The 20,714-nt window shown below is 41.8% G+C and overlaps 1 protein-coding gene across 3 annotated transcripts in view; it reads right to left on the reverse strand.

Moving 5' to 3' along the window:
• Positions 1 to 20,714, reverse strand: part of kcnh3 (potassium voltage-gated channel, subfamily H (eag-related), member 3) — a 612,109-nt gene that overhangs the window by 25,444 nt on the left and 565,951 nt on the right. For all 3 annotated transcript variants that reach the window (XM_073046887.1, XM_073046888.1, XM_073046886.1), the window contains 2 exons: positions 7,147 to 7,253; positions 4,221 to 4,267 (listed from right to left, as the gene is read on the reverse strand). In XM_073046887.1, coding sequence (XP_072902988.1) covers positions 4,221 to 4,267; positions 7,147 to 7,253 — 154 coding nt within the window. The remainder of the gene's footprint in view (positions 1 to 4,220; positions 4,268 to 7,146; positions 7,254 to 20,714) is intronic.

The following is a 20,714-nucleotide window of genomic DNA, read 5'->3' on the forward strand; positions in this document are numbered from 1 at the left end:
TCTGGACAATTGGGCTTTGTTCCAGGGAAGGTGGGACCTGTTCTGATGGGACGGTTTGCACCTGAACTGGAGGACTAACATCCTTGTGTGTAGGTTAGCTACTGCTGCTCCAGGGGGTTTAAGCTAGATTTGCAGGGGGAGGGGAACCAGAATGTTAGAGCAGAGGTGGAGGAGGATAATGGTCATGTGAGAATTGCTTGTGTGGACAGAAATCAAAGGTTTGTATGTGATAGAAATGTTCTCGGGTATCAAACTGAAGAGACTGGGGAAGAGGCGTCTGGCTCTCAGATAGAGAAAGATAGGAGACAGAGGTTGAGGGAGGATAGGCAGGCGATAGAGAAGGGATGCACTCAGACCGAAGGTTGAGATGTATCTATTTTAACGCAAGGAGTGTTGTGAACAAAGCGGATGAGCTTAGAGCGTGGATCAGTACTGGGGATATGATGTGGTGGCCATTTCGGAGACTTGGATGGCTCAGGGACAGGAATGGTTACTTCAAGTGCCAGGTTTCAGATGTTTCAGAAAGGACAGGGAGGGAGGCAAAAGAGGTTGGGGCAAGGCACTGTTGATCAGAGATAGTGTCATGGCTGTAGAAAAGGTGGATGCCATGGAGGGATTATCTACGGAGTCTCTGTGGGTGGAGGTTAGGAACAGGAAGGGGTCAATAACTCTACTGGGTGTTTTTTATAGGCCGGCCAATAGTAACAGGGATATCGAGGAGCAGATAGGGAAACAGAGCCTGGAAAGGATTAATAATAAGAGTTGTCATGATGAGGGATTTTAATTTCCCAAGTATAGATTGGCATCTCCCTAGAGCAAGGGGTTTAGATGGGGTGGAGTTTGTTACGTTCAGGAAGGTTTCCTGACACAACATGTAGATAAGCCTACAAGAGGAGAGGCTGTACTTGATTTGGTATTGGGAAGTGAACCTGATCAGGTGTCAGATCTCTCAGTGGGAGAGCATTTTGGAGATAGTGATCATAATTCTATCTCCTTTACAATAGCATTGGAGAGACATAGGAACAGACAAGTTCGAAAAGCATTTAATTGGACTAAGGGGAATTATGAGGCTATCAGGCAGGAACTTGGAAACAGATGTTCTCAAGGAAAAGTATGGAAGAAATGTGGCAAATGATCAGGGAATATTTGTGTGAAGTTCTACATAGGTACGTTCCAATGAGACAGCGAAGTTATGGTAGGGTACAGGAACTGTGGTGTACAAAGGCTGTAATAAATCTGGTCAAGAAGAAAAGCTTACAAAAGGTTCAGAGAGCTAGGTAATGTTAGAGATCTAGAAGATTGTAAGGCTAATAGGAAGGAGCTTAAGAAGGAAATTAGGAGAGCCAGATGGGGCCATGAGAAGGCCTTGGCGGGCAGGATTAAGGAAAACCCCAAGGCATTCTACAAGTATGCGAAGAGTAAAAGGATAAGACGTAAAAGAATAGGACCTATCAAATGTGACAGTGGGAAAGTGTGTATGGAATCGAAAGAAATAGCAGAGGTACTTAATGAATACTTTGCTTCAGTATTCACTACAGAAAAGGCTCTTGGTGATAATAGTGACGACTTGCAGCAGACTGAAAAGCTTGAGCATGTAGATATTAAGAAAGAGGATGTGCTGAAGCTTTTGGAAAGCATCAAGTTGGAAAAGTTGCTGAACCCAGATGAGGTGTACCCCAGTATACTGTGGGAGGCGAGGGAGGAGATTGCTGAGCCTCTGGTGATGATCTTTGCATCATCAATAGGGACGGGAGAGATTCCAGAGGATTGGAGGGTATCGAATGTTGTTCCTTTATTCAAGAAAGGAAGTAGAGATAGACCAGGAAATTATAGACCAGTGAGTCTTACTTCAGTGGTTGGTAAGTTGATGGAGAAGATCCTGACAGGCAGGATTTTTGAACATTTGGAGAGGTATAATATGATTAGGAATAGTCAGCATGGCTTTGTCAAGGACAGGTCATGCCTTATGAGCCTGATCGAATTTTTTGAGGATGTGACTAAACACATTGATGATGGTAGAGCAATAGATGTAGTGTATATGGATTTCAGCAGGGCATTTGATAAGGTACCCCATGCAAGGCTTATTGAGAAAGTAAGGAGGCATGGGATCCAAGGGGACATTGCTTTGTGGATCAAGAACTGGCTTGCCCACATAAGGCAAAGAGTGGTTGTAGATGGGTCATATTCTGCATGGAGGTCGGTCACCAGTGGAGTGCCTCAGGGATCTGTTCTGGGACCTTGGTGATTTTTATAAATGACCTGGATGAGGAGGTGGAGGGATGGGTTAGTAAGTTTGCTGATGACACAAAGGTTCGAGGTGTTGTGGATAGTGTGGAGGGCTATCAGAGGTTACACCAGGCCATTGATAGGATGAAAAACTTGGCTGAGAAGTGGCAGATGGAGTTCAACCCAGATAAATGTGAAGTGGTTCATTTTGGTAGGTCAAATATGATGGTAGAATATAGTATTAATGATAAGACTCTTGGCAGCGTGGAGGATCAGAGGAACCTTGGGGTCCAAGTCCATAGGATGCTCAAAGCAGCTGCTTTGGTATGGTGTATTGGCCTTCATCAATCATGGAATTGAGTTTAGGAGCTGAGAGGTTATGTTGCAGCTATATATGACCCTGGTCAGACCCCACTTGGAGTACTGTTTTGGTCGCCTCACTACAGGAAGGATGTGGAAGCCATAGAAAGGGTGCAGAGGAGATTTACAAGGATGTTTCCTGGATTGCGGAGCATGTCTTAGGATAGATTGAGTGAACTTGGCCTTTTCTCCTTGGAGCGACGGAGGATGAGAGGTGACCTGATAGAGGTGTATAAGATATTGAAAGGTGTTGATCGTGTGGATAGTCACAGGCTTTTTTCCAGGGCTGAAATGGTTGCCACAAAAGGACACAGGTTTAAGGTGCTAGGGAGTAGGTACACAGGAGATGCCAGAGGTAAGTTTTTTACTCAGAGAGTGGTGAGTGTGTGGAATGGGCTGCCAGCAAAGGTGGTGGGGGCAGCTACGATAGGGTCTTTCAAGAGACTTTTGGATAGGTACATGGAGCTTAGAAAAATAGAGGGCCATAGGTAAGCCTAGTAATTTCTAAGGTAGGGACATGTTCGGCACAACTTGTGGTCCAAAGGGCCTGTATTGTGCTGTAGGTTTTCTATGTTTCTAAATCCATCAGGGAGCCAGTTGTCTCTCTGCCTCCTGTCTTAGAGCAGAATGGGTAAAATTCTGTCAGCAAGATTCGACTCTCTCGAGTCCAGACACAGACCACTTGAATGCTCACTGTTACATCCTCAGAAAATGATTTTAATTATTCAATTGTTCAGTATATTAAATGTGGAATCAGGAGAGTGCCCCATTTAGCACAATCATTTATTATGTTCATGGTTGATCTTGATCTCTACTCCATTTTCCTACATGATCTGATATCCAATATCTTTCCCACCCTCAGCTAATAGCTTTATTGTCCTGCAGTATAAATCTCTATTAAGTATTGAAATTACTGTTTTTGATTGTGGTAATGATTTTACCCTACTGTATGTGTAGCAAGTCAAGTGATGAAAAATGGCTTTGAATTATCTGCAGTTAGGGGGAAATTTATTGCTGACTACAGATGCTCAATGCAGACTTACCCAGTCAAATGATATACAGTCAATCTCTGTATATGCCACGCGTTTCTATATTTAGAACTACTGGTTCCAATTTGAAACACAACCAGATCAGCCATCTTTGTGGATCAGGCACTGTTGATACTCCACATTGACTATGGTATGATGCACCAATCTACTTTCCATCACATTCTGATGCAGGTTCTCTGTTGTTTCAAAGAACCAATTCTGTCATTGTGCCATCTCTATCATGGAAGGAAGTGGAGGAAGTAAACACTTTCTTTATTGGAGGAAAAATGCTGGTTTGAGGTTTAAGATTTTACATTAAACTTTCATGGTGCTCTAAAATTTTAAGGTGTGGTTCCAAGTCTTTACTCATACAGGCATATGAAAAGACCAGCATACCAAAATGTGGCACCATCAGGTGGCAAATCTCTCAATTTCCACCTGTCACCCAAACCCACTCCCATATCTTTTAAAGATTTGCTTCCTGATGTTGGAGATGGTCTGTACTCCATCTGCTCTGGACTCAGATTCTTGTGGGGAAGACCTAACACATCTCAGTGTGAACACTGAATATAAAGAGTTAAAGATGTTGGAAGAGTTGTGCCTCACCTCTTGGTTAAGTTTACAAATATGTTGCTTGGTCTCTTCTGTCACTCCTGGGAAAAAAAAGTATCAATCACTTACATGATGAGAATCAATACTAGACAACATAAAAAGCTTAAGATAGTAAGTGTAAACTAAGCACAAGTATTACACTTACTAGAAAATAAAATTTCCTTTCAAAATGTATTCAGAACATTAGAAATAGGAGCAAGAGTTCTCGCAGCCCATCCAGCCTCCTGAGCTACTGAATAACACTGCGGCTGATCTAAACTTGGCCTCAACCATATTTCCTTACTCTTCCCCCACAATATCTAACCTCCCTGCTGAGAATTCCAAAGATTTATGAACTCAGTTAAGAGATTCATCCTCTTCGGTGAAGGATATGGCCCAGTCCATTGTGGGTAAAACTGTCCCCACCACTGAGCGCCACCACACGAAACAGTGTCACAGTAAAGCAGCATCCATCATCGGGGTACCTACTATCCAGAACTTCTCAGGAAGAAGATGCAGGATCCTCAGGACTCACACCACCAGGTTCAGGAACAGTTATTACTCCTCAACCATCAGGCTCTTGAACCAGATTCGATAACTTCACTCATCTTCACTTGCCCCATCATTGAAATATTCCCACAAACTATGGACTCACTTTCAAGGATACTTCATCTTATGTTCTCGATATTTATTGCTCATTAATTTAATATTATTTCTTTCTTTTTGTATTTGTACAGTTGGTTGTTTTTTGTGCAAGTTGGTGCAGTCTTTCATTGATTCTTTATGGTTATTATTCCATTATGAATTAGTTGTGTATGCCTACAAGAAGATGGATCTCAGTGTTGTATATGGTGACATACATGCACTTTGGTAATAAATTTACTTTGAACTTTAAATGGGTCACCAATTTACTACCAGGCTCAAGGACAGCTTCTAAACCAATATTATATGACTTGAATAGACCATTCACCTCACACTCTACCTGGTCGTGGCTTTGCACCTGATTATCTACCTGTACTGCACATTCTCTGTAAGCGTAACACTGCATTCTGCACTCTGTGTAAAAACATAGAACACACAACACAGAATGATACAGGCCCTTCAGTCCACGCTGCTGTGCTGACTTTTTAACCGACTCCAAAGATTAGCTTTATTCATCACATATCCATTGAAATAGGTAGTGAACTGTGTGCTTTCTTCAGAGATGTCATGGGGCAGTTTGCAAATGCTGCCATGCTTCTAGTGCCAACACTGCATGCCCACAACTCACTGACATTAACTCCTACATCTTTGGAAATGTGGGAGGTAACTGGAGCGCTGGGTGGAGACCCACGCGGTCACAGGGAGAATGTACAAACTCCTTACAGACAGCGGCAGGAAATTACAGCTGCAGCTGTAAACCTTTGCACTAACCGCTTTGCCTCTGTGTCAATCAATTTAACCCTTCCCTTCTACTCAGCCCATAACCCTCTACTTTTCTTTCATCCATGTGCCTATCTGAGTCTCCTAAGTGTCCCTATTGTATCAGCCTTTACCACAACCCCTGGTAGAGCATTCCAGATACTTACCACTCTGTGTGAAAAATCTACCTATGCTATCTCCCATAAACTTTCCTCCACTCAGCTTAAAAGGATGCCTCTTGTATTAGCCATTGCCACCCTGGGGAAAATGGCACTAGCTGTCCCCTTATCCACGCCCCTTATAATCTTATACACCTCTATCTCTGTCCCTCATCTTCCTCTGCTCCGAAGAGAAAAGCCCTCACTTCTTCAAGCAATATTCTCTTATCCAGGCAGCATCATGGTAAATCTCCTTTGCACCCTCTCTAAAGTTTATTTTCCCTTCTACTGTCTCGATGCCCTACTATAATGAAATTACCTGTATGGTGTGGGTGGCAATTGTTCAGAAATGACACGCCCAAGTTGTAGGTTCTCCACAAGGAAAAAAACATACATATAGCTTATCAAAACCAATCCGTATTTTGTGTTTCAGAAAGACCACCCCTCACTTCTCTAACAGTGCCGGCTCAATCTTTCCTTGTCTGACAACCCCTTCATTACAGGAGAAATAACAGTGAACTGTCTCCTAGTATAGCCCCTCCTTATTTACAAATTCAACACAGTTTGCAGGAATTTAACTGCCCGCTACACCACCGGCATTTAGGACAGCAATGAAGGGCCTCCATCTCTGGTGGTGTTCAGAGCTTCCTTCATCCTGTCAGTAGCTTCCTCTTAGTAATCCTGCAAGTCACGGGTGGAGACTGAGGAATACCATCACACGCAGACGTAGAAGGATTCTTCATTGCAGTTTCTGTAACAATCTTGTTTTACCAGTCAGGGTTGTTAGCCCTGAGCTGACTCCACCACCCCCCCCCCCCCCAACCAAGAGGACTGGTGGACCACTCTTGGTTTATCCTCTACCCTTTGACATGTTTGGCATGGGTGACCCTACCAAGAGGCAAACCATAAACCCCTGACTCCAGCCAACGTAGCCCTCCGGGTCATTGAGGCACACATACCTCCAATCATAACCAGGCTGTGGTCCACTTGGAGGTTAGTCTCGCCTAAAATTATCATAAAGCTAATTAACTTCCATACTTTGTAATAGAAAAACAAATATTCCATTTGCCTCTGTGTGACGAGCTGTGTGTGCATGCTGAATGTCAGTGTTCTCTATATGAGGACAGCCAAACTATCTCCATAAAGCAGCAAGATGTAATGCTTCTTCTTGTATGAACAAAATTAATATCCCCTTGGTATATAACCTCACATTAGGCAAAATCTGCCAGAATTTTGCCCACTCACTCAATCAATCCATATCCCCTTGTGTCCTCACAATCTAAACATAGGAGAAAGAAGCATCAACCATGCTTGTTGTTTGAATTATCAGCATTTGTAACTAGGTATTTCCACAGATAGTGATTGCTATAAATTTAACTTACTTGAGTTTAACTGAGGGTAGCTATTGTCTTCATTCAGTTGCCTTGCATTGAATTCAAATTTCTGTCCAGCTGGAGCACTGTTGTCAGTTTCAATTCCATCCACAAACCTGGCCAGGACACACAACAACAAAATTAAATTGGAAAGCAGCAGAACACTAGACAAAATTATTATCACAAAGAGAATCACAGAACAGCAAGAGACCATTTACACCATCATGTCCAGTTACCAATTTATCCTGTTGTGCGGCTCTTTGTCTACAGGTCTTCATTCTTTTTCATTCCAGTACTTGTTATAAAATAACAATTCAATTTGATTCCAAGGTTTCTCAGGCAATAGATTCCAGATTATATCTACTTGCCATGTAATGAAGTTTTCATTGACGGGATATTTTTGTATCTCACCTGAAACCCTTGTCGCCTGGCTCTCACCTATGAAATTTCATTTATAAATCCCTAGTGCTTTTTTTTAACCATTTTTTAAAAACTAGTCTCACTTTTAAGATTTGTGCAGATTATCATCAGATCAATAGCCAGATAGAACATTTTTCATTAAAAAATCACCATAATGAAAAAATGAACAGTATATTAAAAAATACAGGTTACCACCTACTAATTAAAGGGCCCAATTCAGACAGCCTATGAGCATAGTGGATAACTGCTAGTAAACTGTAATTCTCATGTGGATCATTGTACAATCCCTGTTTACCAGCTAAAATCAGCTTACTGAAAAAGCAAGTCTACGTTTATTGCAATTGGCTCATTAGCAGGTGTAATGGCTTCTATTTTTACCATCAATGCTTAATTAGTTTTTGCTATACTTGGAAACAGGGCTCTTGCTCCTAATCCCTCATGACTGACAAAGTGCCATGAAACAAGCTCAAGCTGTTCTCAGGAGAGCCAGGCTCTCCATTTGTTTTCTATTAACGCTTAACCAGTCATTTTGCACATATGTCACAGAACGTCATCTCTCCCTCTTTCTCCCTTCCTCTCTCACTCGCCCTCTCCCTGTCTTGAGTGTATTGCTCCCAATTTATTCTGCTTTGCTTTGGGATGTGTAGAGACAGAAATGAAATAGATTCCAAAGTCTGTAAAATCATCTGTGTGCAAGAAGTTTTGAGGGTGTGCGAAGGAGGCGTCTGTCAATAGTAGAAAGCATTATCTGCATTTTCAAAACAGCTGAAAGATCTTCTCTGCCAATCACCAGCATCTCAGAACAAAACAAACTAATTAAATTTAACTTGACCTGGCAGAGCAAATACTGACCTGGCAAGGTGACAACTGATCAGATTTCAATCCTAGCCCTAGCCTCACATTTAACATCACTGGTAAAGGCCTCCCCACCACTGCGTACATCTACATGGAGTGCTGTCGCAGGAAAGCAGCATCCATCATCAAGGACCCCCACCATACAGGCCATCCTCTCTTCTCACAGCTTGCCATCAAGAAGGTGGTACAGGAGTCTCAGGACCCACACCATCATGTTAACTCAAACATCAGGTTCTTGAACCAGAGGGATAAGTTCACTCAATTTCACTTGCCCCATCATCTGAATCGTTCCCACAACCTATTGACTCACTTTCAAGGACTCTTCATCTCATGTTCTCGGTATTTATTGCACATTTATTTATTATTTTTTCTCTTTCTTATTGTACTTGTGCAGTTTTTTTTGCACGTTAGTTGTTTGCCTGTCCTGTTGGTTGTGGTCTTCTATTGTATTTCTTGTATTTACTGAGTATGCCCACAAGAAAATAAATCTCTCGGTTTCTGGTGACATCATCATCGAGAATGGCAGCTTAAGTCACTAGCTCCTCCAGAAAAACGCGTATTAAGCCCCGTTAACCCATCAAATATAGTATTTTTTTGAAAAATATTTGAACTGAAAAGAGGAGCAAGAATGGGGAAAAAGAATGGAAATTAAAAAAGCGACACTGTGGAGCCTGCGGCCGAGAGGAGTGCAGCGAGTGGCTCTCCTACCCGACTGCGTGCTAGCGAGGTGGATGCTGGGCCTTGTTAAGGCAAAGCGGCAAATATGATAGAAATTCTGAAAGAGATAAGGGAGTTCCAGGAAGATATAAAGCAGCAGCTACATGATATTAAGTCAGAGTTTGCCAACGTCAATCAAAAAATAGCAGTGGCAGAGACTCGAATTGAGAAGGTGGAAGATCGTGTTCAAAACGTTGAACAAATACTGAGTAAGATGATAAAAATATTAAATCACCAAGAAGGTAAACTGCTTGACCTGGAGGGAAGATCACGGTGGAAAAATATCAGAATATACAACGTTCCCAAAGGAGCGGAGGGCTTGTATATGACAGAGTTTGTTGGAAAGTTGCTGCGGGACGCGCTGGAGCTTCCCTTGACTATGGAGCTGGAAATTGAGAGACAGCATCATGCGTTAGTCCCAAAACCTACCCGAGATAAGCCACGCTCAATAATAATAAAATTCCTTTGGTACAGTACCAAGGTGGAGATTCTACGAAGGGCCTGGGGTAAGAAGAGGGTGTTTTTAGGTGATAAATTAATATATTTCAACCAAGATTACCCCCCCACCCCCCGCGGTCCTGCAGAAACGTAAACAATACTCTGAAGCAAAGCGAGTACTAAAGCAAAAAAAGATTAGATTTCAAACTCCGTACCCTGCTAACTTCGAGTGTTTTATGAAGATGGGACATGGTTGTACCAGACAGTGGAAGAGGCGACTACAGACATGAAGGCCAGAAGGTTGCCCATCAGCGTGATCAAACAGAAGGAAAGCCTGGCAGAGGAATTATCCTGCTCCGCTTGGGGAATAGTGCAAGAATCGAGAAGGAGCAGATGGGAGGAGGCCGAGAGAAGTATATCAGAAAGAGACCAGGAGTTTTCCAAAGACATTCCTCACCCCCTCCAGAAGAGCCATAAGGTTTGACTAACTTTAAAAATGTTGAGAAGCTAAATGGAAGCAAAAGTAGACAGTGATACACCTATCTCAAGAAATACTTATTATAATAAGTGTGCATATATGTAATATATATGTATATATGTATGTGTGTGTGTGTTTATATATATATATATATATATATATATATAGGAGTACACGGAAATCTTTTGTGTAATGGATTTGTTCACTGACTTTTATGAATACTGCAATGGGGGCCCTCAACTCACAAGTAGGAGGGGTTATCCCCCACAGCTAGACATTTCCTCTAGCTCAATGCAGGGTCATCTACTAGAGACCTCAGCCTTGGAATCACACGTTCGTTGCCATTTTTGTTATTACTTGCATTTCTTGGTTCTTATTTGTTCAGGGAGTAGATCGATTAAATTTTATTCTGCTAATTTCAATGATACATTGACAGATAAATACAGATGGCTAAGGACAAGGTAAAATTCATTTCTTTTAATGTCATTGGGCTATTAACTCCAATCAAACGTAATAGAATTTTATCCAAAATGAAAAAAGAACAAGCCCATGTAGTATATTTACAGGAAACTCATTTAAGTAATAATGAGCATAAAAAACTAAAGAGAATGGGCTTCACTAATTTGTTTTTCTCCTCATATAAATCAGGACATAGGAGAGGAGTTACTATTCTTATCTCAAGTAAGCTATATTTTGAAAAAGTATTCGAAATGAGAGATAAAGAGGGCAGATATATTTTGGTAAGGGGGAATATAGATGGAAATTCAGTTACTCTATTGAATATATATGCAATCCCAGGAAGTAATATTGGTTTCTTTCAGAAAATTACTGATATTATTGTAACGGAAACAGAAGGTCTCCTGATATGTGGGGGAGACTTAAATTTACAATTACAACCAAACTTAGACTCTTCCAATAGAAAAACCTATGAAACAAAATCTTTACATAAGAAAGTTGATACACTTTTTGAGGATGTTGGTTTAATTGATACATGGAGGGACCTTTTCCCGACAGAAGGGATTACACTCATTATTCTGCTCCCCATTCTGTATATACAAGAATAGACCATTTCATAACATTTGGAAAAGACAAAGACAAAATAAACACCTGTGGAATTGGGACAATAGATGTAAATGACCATGTACCTATATATTTATCTGTTGATTTTGACCTACAACCAAAGAATACTATTTGGAAATTAAATTCAAGTCTACTCAATGATCCGTACTTTAAGGAACAAATTAAAAAAGAAATTGGTCTCTACTTAGAATTTAATGAAAATGGAGAGGTTTCCCCTTCCATTTTATGGGATACACTGAAGGCTGTATTAAGAGGGAAAATTATAGCGATATCTTCATATAAGAAAAAAATAAAACATTAGAGGAATTACAAAATAGGCTGAAGGAACTAGAGAAAAAACACAAATTGAATTTGGCACAGGTTACATTAGGGGAAATTAAAAGAATTAAGAATGAAATTAATAGTTTGGCTATGCAAGAAATCAGGAAAAATTTAAAGTTTCTGAAACAGAGACATTATGAAAGTGGATCAAAATCTATGAAAATACTGATGTGGAAACTGAAAAAAAAGATAGCAGAAAATACAATTCATAGAATTAGGGACCCAAGAATGAAAATGATAAAAAATAAGCTAAGTGAAATTCAAGAAGCTTTTGAAGTGTTTTACAAAACTCTATGTTCCAAAGTTACAGGGTGAAGCATAACCCAATTGACACCTTCTTGAATTCTCTAGAGTTACCCACTTTAAGCAAAGAACAAAATAGAACGATGACTGCTGACATAACTGAAGTTGAATTAAAAGCTGCAATTAGTAGGCTTAAATTAAGCGAGTCACCAGGATCAGATGGGTATACTGCAGAGTGGTACAAAGAATTTAAAAATGAGTTAATTCCTGTTTTACTCCCCACACTGAACTGGGCTCTAAAAAAGGCACAAATGCCACCCAGTTGGAAGGAAGCGATAATCTCAGCTATACCGAAAGAAGGCAAGGATAAAATGAAATGCGGGTCATTTAGACCAATATCCGTTCTTAATGTAGATTATAGATTATTTACCTCCATCATGGCCAAACGATTAGAGGAGTTTCTACCCATACTGATACGTAACGATCAGACAGGTTTTATGCGACAACACCAGACACAAGACAATATACGAAGGACACTTCACATTATGGATCATATACAAAAAAATAAAATCAAAGCAATAGTGATAAGCATGGACGCAGAAAAGGCATTTGATTGGGTTAATTGGAATTTTCTTTACAGAGTTTTACATAGATTTGGTTTCCAAGACACAATTATTAAAACTATACAGATATGATATGACAATCCTACTGCTAGGATTAAAATCAATGGATATTTATCAAATAGTCTTACCCTAGAAAGGGGCACGAGACAGGGTTGTGCATGGTCACCACTACTCTTCGCATTATATCTGGAACTATTAGCTCAATACATCAGACAAAATGAAGATATCAGGGGAATTACTATTAAAGGGACTGAGCATAAATTGGCTTGATATGTGGATGACATTTTGATCTATCTAGGGCAACCAACATTACCTAAATTGATGCAATCCTTTGAACAATATGGTCAATTATCAGGATACAAGATCAACATAGATAAAACCCAATTACTTTGATATTACTATAGCCCACCAAGAGAAATTGAAAGTAGATACCCCTGGACATGGCACACAGAGTCTTTCAAATATTTGGGCATCATTATGCCAAAAGTTTTGGCAAAATTATCAGAATGTAATTATCAGCCTTTATATAAAAAAATTAAGGAAAATATGGCAAGATGGAACCTGATTCCTTTTTTCAGTCTCAGTTCAAGGATTGAGTCTATTAAAATGAATATACTGCCCAGACTATTATACCTCTTTCAGACCCTACCAATAGAGATGAATCAAAATCAATTCAATGAATGGAACAAGATGTTATCAAAGTATCACGAGTGAATCTGCAGATGCTGGAAATAAATAAAAACACAAAATGCTAGCAGAACTCAGCAGGCCAGACAGCATCTATGGGAGGAGGTAGGATGAAGGGAAATGGGCTAGGGGGCAGGTGGAGAATTATGGGAAATAAAAGAGAAAGAAAGGTAGGGCTGGGGGGAGATTATAGTGAGGGGGGAAAAGAGAGAGAAAGAGAACCAGACTAAAATTATAGATAGGGATGGGGTAACGGGGGGGGGGGGCAGGGGTATCAACGGAGGTCTGTGAGTTGAATGTTCATGCCGACAGGTAGGAGGCTACCTAGGCAGGAGATAAGGTGTTGCTCCATCAACCTGCGTGTGGCCTCATCTTGACGGTAGAGGAGGCCATGGACAGACATATCGGAGTGGGAGTGGTCTGTGGAATTGAAGTGTGTGGCCACAGGGAGACCCGCCGCAGACTGGGAGACCGTTTCGCCGAACACCGGCACTCAGTCCTCCAGCAGTGGCAGGATTGAAGTGTGTGGCCACTATTAACAATATGGAGGTATCAATGGAAGTGTACCAGTTCACAGAAATGGAGGGAGTTTGGATGGAAAAACTTGATAAGATATTTTATTACACCCTCTCAGAAATCCCATTGTGATAGTAACCTCCCTGTTTACTCCCCTCACTATAATCTCCCCCCAGTCCTACCTTTCTTTCTCTTTTATTTCCCATAATTCTCCACCTTCCCCCTAGCCCATTTCCCTTTAGCCTATCACTTCCTGGCTCTCTACTTCATCCCTCCCCCCACTTCTTATCCCCCCTCGACCATCCCATGTTACTTCACTCCTGATGAAGGGTTTCGGCCCGAAACATCATCAACACCTCCTCCCATAGATGCTGTCTGGCCTGCTGAGTTCTGCCAGCATTTTGTGTTTTTGTTATCAAGGTATATTTGGCAGGGTAAAAGGCCTAGAGTTCGTCTCAAAACTTTGCAATTAGCAAATGAAAAGGGGGGATGTGGCCTACCTTCTCTTAGAGATTATTATTTTGCAGTACAGTTGAGAGCTGTGATATGTTGGTGCAACCCATCATATGACACTCAATGGAAAAACATTGAGGAGCGGGTACTTCCCATCCCCATAAAAGCAATTTTGGCTGATAACAACCTGCAAAGGTACATAAATACTATTGGTAACCCATGGGTGAAATTGACTGTTAAAATATGGAAAACTACTATAAAAGAATATAATCTAGAGGGAGATATTGCAATTCTAAAAAGGTGTGTATATGACTCAGATTTTACACCAAATAAATTGGATGCTAGATTTAAGGACTGGACAGCTGAAGGAATAACAGTTCTTTGCATCATAATGAAAGAAGGAACACTGTTCAGTTTTGAAATGCTTAAAGAAAAACACATTAGAAAAACAAGATTTTTATCGGTATTTACAGATGCGACAATATGTTAATAAGACGTTTAAAAATGTAACCAAGGCAAGTACATGCTTGAGAGAGCTATTTAGAAAAGCATATAATTCAGATAATGGTAGTAGAATTATTTCAAGCATGTATAAGGGGTTGTCAAATCTTAAAACACATTCGACTTCATACATTAAAACAAAATGGAAGAAGGAAGGAGGGATAATTATATCTGAGGAAGAATGGACACCAATATGGAGGTATCAATGGAAGTGTACCAGCTCACAGAAATGGAGGGAGTTTGGATGGAAAAACTTGATAAGATATTTTATTACACCCTTTCAGAAATCCCATTATGATAGTAACCTCCCTGTTTGCTGGAGAAATTGTGGAAATCAAAATGCAAATCATTATCATATTTTTTGGGACTGCCCTGTTATCAAAAACTATTGGAGGGGGATACACAATGCCCTACAAGACATCTTTAAATGTGAAATACCCTTAGAGAGTAAGACCATATATTTTGGGTATATACCTCAAGAATGGTTGAAAAGAGATAAATATTTAATGAATATACTGTTGGTGGCTGGTAAAAAGTCTCATACTAGGAGATGGTTATCACAGGAGAGCCCAATCTTAAATGCATGGATGGAAATTACAATGGACATTTACAAAATGGAGAAGATTACAGCATCTGTTAATCATAAGCTGGAACAATTTGATTCATACTGGGAAAAATGGTTTAACTACATAATGGCTCATAGGCCTGATTTTATTCTCACAAATCAATGAATATGTTGTAAAAAAAATCACTCCCTACTTGTACATAGTTTTTTCCTTTTGCTTGTTTTTTTCTTTCCACTCTTTTCTTTAAGTGTATACCTCAGATAAATACTTAGTGGAGATTTGTGATATATATGATTATATGATATATATGTACAATGTCTGAAATACATCTTATGGAAATGTTTGTTTGATGATGAACTTCAATAAAAAATAAATTACAAAAAAAATAAATTTCGGGGTTGTATATGGTAACATATATGTACTTTGATAATAAATTGACTTTGAAGTTTAAAGAAGAGCAGGAATAGGTCACTTGGCCCTTCAAGCTTGCCCTGATATCTAACATACTCATCTACGACTGAGCTATGACAGCCTTTACTCCTCTTCTCTGTTAGTTCCTCTTTATCCTCCATTTCTCAATCTTGAGGGTTTCCTCCGGGCGCTCAAGTTTCCTCCCACATTCCAAAGACATACAGGTTAGGTTTAGTAGGTTGTGAGCATGTTACTATGTTGGTATGGTAACACATGCAGGCTGCCCCAACACATACTCAGACAATGTACATATGACAAATAAAGCTGATCTTTAGATATTTACTTCCAACTTCAATATATCTAATGATCTACCCGCACCCCCCCCCCACCTCCCCTCAGGGACAGAGAATGCCAGAGATTCACTACCTTTTGGATGAAGAAGTTTCTACACACCTTTGTTTTAAAACCACACTTCCTTGCTTGTGACTTTCCCACAAGTGAAGTCTCTGTTGAGCCAATTTAGATCTCATATTTACATAAAAACTTCGGTCCCCTTTGCACACCCAACCACAGTGGTCCCTGGTCTCACACTTAAGCACATCAGTCCCCTGTATACACCCAACTACACCACTCCCCAGCACACAGTTGTAACACCTAGGAATAGAATTAGATCATTCTGCCCATCATGACTGCTCCGTCATTCCATCATGGCCCATTTACTATCCCTCTCACCCCTATTCTCCTGCCTTTTCCCCATAACCTTTGATGTCCTGATTAATTAAGAACTTATCTAACTTTGCCTTAAATATACCCAATAACTTGGCCTGCACAGCCTTCTGTGGCAAGGAGTTCCACAGATTAACCACCCTCTTGCTAAATAAATTTTTCTCACATCTGTTCCAAAATAGAATGTCCCTCAATTCTGAGGCACAGCCCTCTGGTCCTAAACTCCCCACCACCTGATAGGAAATATCCTATCCACTCTATCCAGACCTTGCAATATTCAATAGGTTTCAATGAAATCCCCTCTTATAATTCCAAACTCCATTAAGTACCTGAACCTTCTGTGGCCTCTCTCCAATGCCAGCACATCCTTTCTTAGATAAGGGGCCCAAAACTGCTCACAATACTCTGAGTGTGGTCTGACCAATGTCTTATAAAACCTCAGCATTACATCCTTGCTTTCGTACTCTAGTCCTCTCTAAATGAATGCTAGCATTGCATTTGCCTTTTTTTTTTAACCACCACCTCAACCTGCAAGTTAACTTTTAGGGAACCCTGTACGAGGACTCCCGAGTCCCTCTGTTCCTCTGATTTTTAAATTTTCTACCAATTTATGAAATAGTCTAATGACTTTATTCCTTCTGCCAAAGTGCATAACCATGCACTTTCCTACCTTATATTCCATCTGCCACTTCTTTGCCCATTCCCCTAATCTGTCCAAGTCCTTCTGCAGACGACCTGCTTGCTCAACACTTCTTGCCCTTCTAACTATCTTCATATAATTTGTAAACCTGGCTACAAAGCCATTAATTCCTTCATCCATATCATTGTCATACAATGTGAAAAGAAGCAGTCCCAACACCAACCCCTATGGTACACAACTAGTTACCAGCTGCCAACCAGAAAAGGCCTCCTTTATTCCCACTCTTTTCTTCCTGCTAGTCAGCCAATCTTCTATCCATTTTAGCACCTTTCCTGTAATACCATGGGCTCTTATAATGTTAAGCAGCCTCAAGGCCTTCTGAAAATCCAAACAAACAACATCCTTTGTCAATCCTGCCTGTTACTTTCTCAAAGAATTCCAGCAGATTTGTCAGGTAAGATTTCCCCTGAAGGAAACCATGCAGAATTTGGCCTATTTTATCATGTACCCTGAAACCCTATCCTTAATAATAGACTCCAACATCTTTCCAATCACTGAAGTCAGGCTAATGGGTCTATAATTTTGTTTCTTTTGCCTGCCTTCCTTCTTAAAGAGTGGAGTAACATTTGCAATTTCCAGTCCTCTGGAACCATTCCAGAACTAGTTATTCTCAAAAGATCATTACTAATGCCTCCACGATCTCTTCAGCCACCTCTTTCATAACCCTGGGGTGTAGGCCATCTGGTCCAGGTGACTGATCTACCTTCCATCCTTTCAACTTCCCAGTCATCTTCTCCTTAGTAATAGTGACTATACTCTCTTCTGTTCCCTGACTGTCTCGCAATTCTGGCATTATGTTAGTATCTTCTACAGTGACGACTGATGCAAAATACTTAAGCTCCTCTGCTGTTCTTTGTCCCCTATAACTACCTCTCCAGTGTCATTTTCCAGCAGACCGATATCCACTCTTTTACTCCTTATATATCTGAAAAATCGGATTGTACACTCTTTATATTATTGGCTTCATATTTCATCTTCTTGATTCTTGGCTTCTTTGGTTGCCTTCTGTTGGTTTTTAAAAGTTTCCTAATCCTCTACCTTCCCACTAATTTTTGCTTTCTTATATGCCCTCTCTTTTGCACATCCAAAGCATGGTTCCCAGTCCCACACTTAACCACACTGGTCTTCTCTGCACTGCCAACCACATCAGACCCTGGATCACACCTAACCACACTGGTCTTCTCTGCACTGCCAACCACATCAGACCCTGGATCACACCTAACCACACTGGTCTTCTCTGCACTGCCAACCACATCAGACCCTGGATCACACCTAACCACACTGGTCTTCTCTGCACTGCCAACCACATCAGACCCTGGATCACACCTAACCACACTGGTCTTCTCTGCACTGCCAACCACATCAGACCCTGGATCACACCTAACCACACTGGTCTTCTCTGCACTGCCAACCACATCAGACCCTGGATCACACCTAACCACACTGGTCTTCTCTGCACTGCCAACCACATCAGACCCTGGATCACACCTAACCACACTGGTCTTCTCTGCACTGCCAACCACATCAGACCCTGGATCACACCTAACCACACTGGTCTTCTCTGCACTGCCAACCACGTCAGACCCTGGATCACACCTAACCACACTGGTCTTCTCTGCACTGCCAACCACATCAGACCCTGGATCACACTTAACCACACTGGTCTTCTCTGCACTGCCAACCACATCAGACCCTGGATCACACCTAACCACACTGGTCTTCTCTGCACTGCCAACCACATCAGACCCTGGATCACACCTAACCACACTGGTCTTCTCTGCACTGCCAACCACATCAGACCCTGGATCACACCTAACCACGCTGGTCTTCTCTGCACTGCCAACCACATCAGACCCTGGATCACCTAACCACACTGGTCTTCTCTGCACTGCCAACCACATCAGACCCTGGATCACACCTAACCACACTGGTCTTCTCTGCACTGCCAACCACATCAGACCCTGGATCACACCTAACCACACTGGTCTTCTCTGCACTGCCAACCACATCAGACCCTGGATCACACCTAACCACACTGGTCTTCTCTGCACTGCCAACCACATCAGACCCTGGATCACCTAACCACACTGGTCTTCTCTGCACTGCCAACCACATCAGACCCTGGATCACACCTAACCACACTGGTCTTCTCTGCACTGCCAACCACATCAGACCCTGGATCACACCTAACCACACTGGTCTTCTCTGCACTGCCAACCACATCAGACCCTGGATCACACCTAACCACACTGGTCTTCTCTGCACTGCCAACCACATCAGACCCTGGATCACACCTAACCACACTGGTCTTCTCTGCACTGCCAACCACATCAGACCCTGGATCACACCTAACCACACTGGTCTTCTCTGCACTGCCAACCACATCAGACCCTGGATCACACCTAACCACACTGGTCTTCTCTGCACTGCCAACCACATCAGACCCTGGATCACACCTAACCACACTGGTCTTCTCTGCACTGCCAACCACATCAGACCCTGGATCACACCTAACCACACTGGTCTTCTCTGCACTGCCAACCACATCAGACCCTGGATCACACCTAACCACACTGGTCTTCTCTGCACTGCCAACCACGTCAGACCCTGGATCACACCTAACCACACTGGTCTTCTCTGCACTGCCAACCACATCAGACCCTGGATCACACTTAACCACACTGGTCTTCTCTGCACTGCCAACCACATCAGACCCTGGATCACACCTAACCACACTGGTCTTCTCTGCACTGCCAACCACATCAGACCCTGGATCACACCTAACCACACTGGTCTTCTCTGCACTGCCAACCACGTCAGACCCTGGATCACACCTAACCACACTGGTCTTCTCTGCACTGCCAACCACATCAGACCCTGGATCACACCTAACCATTCTGGTCTCCTACCAACAAAATATCAAGCTGCTGGAGTTTCCAGGTAGAAGTTCCCAGTGATAACGTCTGTCACTGAGCACAAACATCTCATGGAGTCAAGGAGTAAGTGGCGTATTGAAATATTGTACGAGTTCACTCTTACAAGAAAGTTATGTACACCAGAAAATTATCAACTTTTTTGAGGGGTTTGTGTGCACGCACAATGCTCCTGGTAACTACAGGATCAAACGGTGTGAGCACTAATATTAGCATTTGGGCACATAGTGTTTGATGGAGGGTGGCAGGACAAATGCGAAAATGGGGAGCAAGTTCACCTCAGTGAGCCGCTAGTCAGTGGACTCTGGCTGCTGGAAGGACTAGGGATCTTCCTGTTGCTTCGCTTGCCGGAGTCGTTAGTGCTGTCACACTGTCTGTGCTTGAGTTTCGCATCCAAATACCGATTACAAAGTCACGGTAAATGGACGAAACTGCTGTAACACAGCATGAGTACGAGGTCATTGGGATGTACCGCTGGAATCTTTCGGACCCGATCAGGCAGCAGGATCTTTTTTCTTACTGAGAACATTAGAAAGCTCTATATTTGTTTGCAGAGCAATTCAGATTTAGAGCATTCTCCTGAGAGGAACTATGAGCTAAGTGTGCAGTTCAATCCCATCTAGGAGGCACATCTAATTTAACAATGTGAGAGCAAAATAAAAGGCATCGGTTATTTTGTCCAGAATGAGTTTGTTCATTCCCCAGACTGCGTCCAATTTGATCCATCATAAAATGTGTACAATTTACTTGAGCTTGACTGGGTCAACCTGCATCTGTACTGCAACAGCTTGGTCAAAGGCACCACCACATCTGGAGCACAACCCTTCAGTGTTACAGCCAAGAGACTGCCTAGTACTGTTGCCATAAAGCATTTCCAGCTGAACATTGCTGACAATGTTTCACCCTTGT

Source organism: Hemitrygon akajei, chromosome 5 (assembly GCF_048418815.1).
Source record: "Hemitrygon akajei chromosome 5, sHemAka1.3, whole genome shotgun sequence".
NCBI classification, from domain to species: Eukaryota; Metazoa; Chordata; class Chondrichthyes; order Myliobatiformes; family Dasyatidae; genus Hemitrygon; species Hemitrygon akajei.